The sequence below is a fragment of the Opisthorchis viverrini genome (assembly GCF_000715545.1).
Source record: "Opisthorchis viverrini unplaced genomic scaffold opera_v5_512, whole genome shotgun sequence".
NCBI lineage: Eukaryota > Metazoa > Platyhelminthes > Trematoda > Opisthorchiida > Opisthorchiidae > Opisthorchis > Opisthorchis viverrini.
In genome coordinates this window covers 72,059-76,952 of record NW_008752155.1, presented here as the reverse complement: position 1 = coordinate 76,952, position 4,894 = coordinate 72,059, and the positions used below count along the sequence as shown (strand labels likewise).

At 46.7% G+C, this 4,894-nt stretch overlaps 2 protein-coding genes across 2 annotated transcripts in view; both read left to right on the top strand.

Annotated features, from left to right (window-relative positions):
• Nucleotides 1–820: 820 nt before the first annotated feature.
• Nucleotides 821–1,039, top strand: T265_11414 (hypothetical protein; the record flags this gene model as incomplete). The annotated part of the gene is made up of 1 exon (XM_009178062.1): nucleotides 821–1,039. The coding sequence occupies one exon, from the start codon at nucleotides 821–823 to the stop codon at nucleotides 1,037–1,039; it is 219 nt and encodes a 72-aa protein (XP_009176326.1).
• A 3,227-nt stretch (nucleotides 1,040–4,266) lies between these two features.
• Nucleotides 4,267–4,894, top strand: part of T265_11413 (hypothetical protein) — a gene marked incomplete at both ends in the record, with an annotated part of 5,029 nt that continues 4,401 nt past the window's right edge. The window contains one exon of the mRNA XM_009178061.1: nucleotides 4,267–4,359. Within this exon, the coding sequence (XP_009176325.1) occupies nucleotides 4,267–4,359 (93 nt within the window). The remainder of the gene's footprint in view (nucleotides 4,360–4,894) is intronic.

Here is a 4,894-nt window from a genome sequence, read left to right as displayed (position 1 = left end):
TTATTAGTGAGTCTGTTTTATCCCTGTGACGCCACTCGAGTGGCCGTCATCAGTAGGACAGGGAATTCCGAAAACAAAACGCTGCGAGATTTATTCGCCACTGTTGAACTTAGTGTCAGATCGCCATCTCAACTGCTTCGCTACCTACACAGTCTTTACTGCGGCCGTAAGCTGGCCGTGGAAATCATGGCCCAACTATGGCTCGACAAACTTCCACCCCCCATGTCCCGCGTCATCAGCAAAGGCGCAATACCTGACTGGTTAAGGGGGACAGTGGTAACGAACGAATACGGGGTTGAGTCAAATTTAGTACAGTGTCGCAGGTGTCTCGCGTAGAGCTAGTGAGCGAGGTGGCGTGGATCGTCCAAACCGGAATCTGCCCAGGAGAAATCGCAGGAGAAATGCGACGAGTTTCCGGTTTGGAGGAGTTTCGGATTTCGGACAAAAAGTTAGTAGTCTTACTGAGAAAGGAAAATAAATCAAATATTCAATGTTAAAATAGGCTGCAAGAGCGTGTGACAAGTTCACTGAACATGGTATATACCTGGAAAATAAAAGCTAATGCTTAGCAGTCATTCGAGATGTGGGATAGCTGAAGCAGAACGAACTCTTAAGTAACCGCGAATCACCCAATTACGACCATCGGTTGAGGGTTCCGCGGGATTTTGCAGTGTTCGATGAGGAACGGTACAAATTCAAGAACACTGAAGTAACGTGAGAAACGTCCTGTCTGGATGCATTTTACGCGCAGCCTGATAGAAGTGACCATCCACCGAGAGATTGGGAACCGCCAAATACAACAGCTGCCGGGTGATCTAAGATGTTCAGGCTTATTGTTGGTGACCCTTGGGTCGTGGATATTGCCTTCATCTGGAACCAAGAGGAAAAAGTGCGATGTGCTTCGGATGACTATGAGGAGAGTTTTCTGTGGGAGTCCGAACAGACGCAGTCTTGTGCCTTGAGTCGCCTGGTGCGCCGAACCGACCCCCAGACGGACCCCCGATGGGCTCCAACTGGTATCCGTAAGAGGATCGTTTAGGTTGAGCCAAATTTGTCCAAGAGGTTCGCAGTGAAAAAAAACCGCAATTAATAGCATCTCTGTTTCTTCAAAAGCGTGAACTATCAGTATAAATGGTATGCGAAAAACGTCCCAAGGTGGAAGAATGTGACACATGCGTTTTTTGCGTCGAACTTTTCAAAATAACGAGCATTTGCATTGTTTAGGTACGATTTGGTGTTGCTGGGAGGATACTCGACCGACATCATTGACATCCCCTCACCTCCTCCCATCCCCTCACCTTCCCAAGCTTTAAACTTCGGAAGTTCCCGCTTCGGACGACCTGGTTGGCTGATCTCCACTCCACCTGGCCTATGATCTACAACTCCGGGATCACCAAGCGGACCAAGAAAACCTGCAGCCCCATATCGGCTTCGTTCCAGCTTGTTTCCTCAACCAGGCTGAAATGAATACCGCTGCTCAATGAACTGAACACCCGAGACGAATCATCTCAGATGTGACGTCCGTCACGGGGCTGTCCAAAAACTGAAGCATGTCAGGCCAATGATGGCACGGCACTGTCATACTCAGTTTGATAGCACACCCGCAACCGTTCTATTCCTCCCCTCACCCGTGCCCTCTTGCCTACTCGTTTCATTGACCCCAACGAGCACCATGACCTTCATTCCAACCTATTGGACTACTCGTTCAAATTCAACCACCGCTGTGTTCCCATCAAACCTAACCCCTACACCTGACTNAATTATCCCATCTCCATCTCCACTTTTGCTTGTTATGACTCCGGTCATTTGCCCAACCACCCAAGGTCACTCATGGCCAGCAATGATTTTCCAGTTTTAGTTCATGTCAGCCAACTGAGTCACTGAATTACTCGGACCTCATGCCTATTGTTCCCTACAAGTTGCAAAAGAAACATTATTATTATTTAATCGAGTACCTCCCGCTGTTTGCGACATTGTCCCCTTTTCGCGCAGTCACCACTACCCGCAAATCCCTCAGTTATGCCCCATTCTGACTGTAAACGCATGATCATGCCAGACGGCATGCCACCCACAAGTTGGGAATAAACATTATCATTACCATTATCAATGAACAAAGATTCGATACTTCCGTCGCCTTATCACCATGAATGAGAATTCAAGACGGTTTTTCGTGGCTTGTCTCAAAATCCTATAGCAACTGAGTGCTCAAAATCTATACGTTGCTTTATTCCGCCGCAAGATTTCCATAGCAGACATGATACGGAGTGATTCTCATCAAGGAGTAGCGAGTTCCGTGGGAATGCGAGCGCTCCTGTTGCCGTTCTCCCCTCAGAACCAGAATTTCTCGCCTAAGTGGTGACCTCAAGCAATTCTCATGGACAAATGAAAGTCTCGCGTCCCGAACATAGAGGAATCCAGTGACAGAACCCATCAGAAACTCTATACCTAGGCAAGATTTCATGATGAGGGCTAGATTAGCATTTCTTCATGATGTGTGATTCAAAAAGGCGTCCAGGCTAGATTCAGGAATTCGGGTCGATCCAGAACTCCATGCAGCACAATCGACGTGCTACATATAGGACACCAACTGGGAATTTGCTATACCTAGAGTTCGTTGGCTTGTTCGCTGAGCTGGGCAATTTGGCTGCGAAAGTTTCATCAACAACCGAGGTGACATCAACGGCACGCTATTGGGGAGCGTAGTAGTGCGAAGCGATGGGTTAGTGGTTGTGCCAAGCACTATGCCCAGCTCACACGAACAACCCAACGACCATCTATGCTACCTCAGTTACCGACATTTTCTTCTATAGAATACCTAGAGTTATTGAGCAAATACCAGCCAACCTTGTGCATCAAAACGTCGCTCATGAATTTGTATCCGAACGTATTGGTTGCAGCAACGCCCTAGAAGTATGCATGTGTGCTGGCTGACAGCACGTCTCGTATTTGCCCTGTTTAGGCGGTGAACGAGAGAAAGCCGAAGAGCAACATCCAAACTGATCCTCGACAAATTGTGACCAACCATACCAACTTGGTCATTTGAACCACTATAAAGGAAGTAAACATGCAAGCAATGCTAGAATGAGGCGCCTGACTCGGGCTTAAACAGCTCTACAGGAAAGACGGAACGGAAACAATCATCTCTTGATCGACGAGCTTGAAGCCACTTTGAAATAATTTTGGTTCAAAATTAAACCAGACCCCAACGTTGAGCATCGCGGAGATCCAGTTTTTATGCGTTTTTTCTGCGTTTTGGAGAGGATATCGAGAAAGATCGGATCTTTGGGATTTGAATGTGGTGGGCATAAAAGCAAATTGAGAAGCGCAAAACAAAAGGCTTCCTGCCTGGCACAAGACAAGAAGGATGTGACGGTGAAAATGTGAGGAACCAGAATATCAGACTTCGTGAAACTTCTGAGTTTTCTGGCCATAAACAGAAGAACGCAACCCAACAGCCAATAGAACTCGAGATGTGCCGGCCTCAAAAAAGATCGTGAAACCTTCGGGTTAAAACAATAATCGGACAAGAACCCCCGTTGAATTGGAGACCATCATCGTAATCCTGAAGGCCAAACGCTGTTCAGCGCGCGATTGCTAAAACCCAAATCACCGATTTGCTCCGAAATTCGCACCAAACATGTGAATGGGCAGGAGCTCTCACTTGGCCAACTAACCAAAAATGTGCAAATACGGAGGCATAGAAGTGGTTACTGTATAGAAAAAAGCTTAAAAACCTAGAAAAACAACATTTTGGCAAAATAGAGAGCGTGGGCAGAATTTTAATCAGCACCAACTACGCCTACACACCCAATGGCGCCCAGAGGCTTGTAATAACAAAAATACAAGACATAAATTTGTTCAACGGGAATTAAGTTTCGTACGTATATCGGTACAACCCGACAAACTAGAAATCCAGAATTCAGCGAAGCGTAACAACCAGTACGTATGTATTCGAATTGGCGAACATATACAGCATATGGAATATTAAAACAGGAGAATAATGAATAGAGCAACGAATAGAGTATCAGTCATGTTCATCACAGACTTCAGTCGTGTGCGCCCCCTGATGACGCAGCAAAGCAGCTATCAACGCTAATTCGTTGTATAAATTGCCTCAAACTTTTCAAGAGAATCACGAAAACGTAGGCGTGGCAGGTTCAAAATTGACGTCGTTTCATGCCTGAAAGTCTATGTTAAAGAGCTTTTTCACTGCCTTTGCTGGCCGCTGAGCGAACAGGTGTCATTCGAGTTGGATGTTTTGCATCCATGGTTCATTTGCATTTCCCATTCTCTAAGCGCCCAACTATGAGCCTGTCGTTCACCGAACCCATCTACATTCGTTTCTCCAAGAGTGTGAAGGTGATCTTCAGTGAAAAGTTTACATGACTCAAGCTGAATTGGTCCCGCTCTGCAGAAACCTGTGGCACACTCCCCTGACAGACTGGCTACAAACGTCAATTCCGACGTCAATCACGATCAAGAAAACCCGCATTCATCTCTTAGCCGACCAGAAAGAAGCCAACTTCAAATTAGTTACATTGTGAGGTAGTCGTTGAAGAGGCCAGCGGGGAAGATCACTTTGAAAATAGGGGAGTATCAACACCCAGCTCCGCTGTCAGTCTGATTTTGGATCCAGTCATCATCCTGACCCCGAGGTCGAAGACCACACGTCCAATTGTATCTTTCAGTAAGGTCTTACGTACAAAGCTATGGTCATACTAAGTTGCTAGAGGTTGGTGCAAACGGAGGCTCTCTGACGTGGTTCTCTAGCTGAGATAACAGCCGCCATTGCCGCGTAAATAATTCAATGATCCCCATGACACATGTTCCAACGGTCAGGCTTCCTGCTCGCATCCTTAGTGGCAGGAATCCACACGGATCCCGCTATACCGCA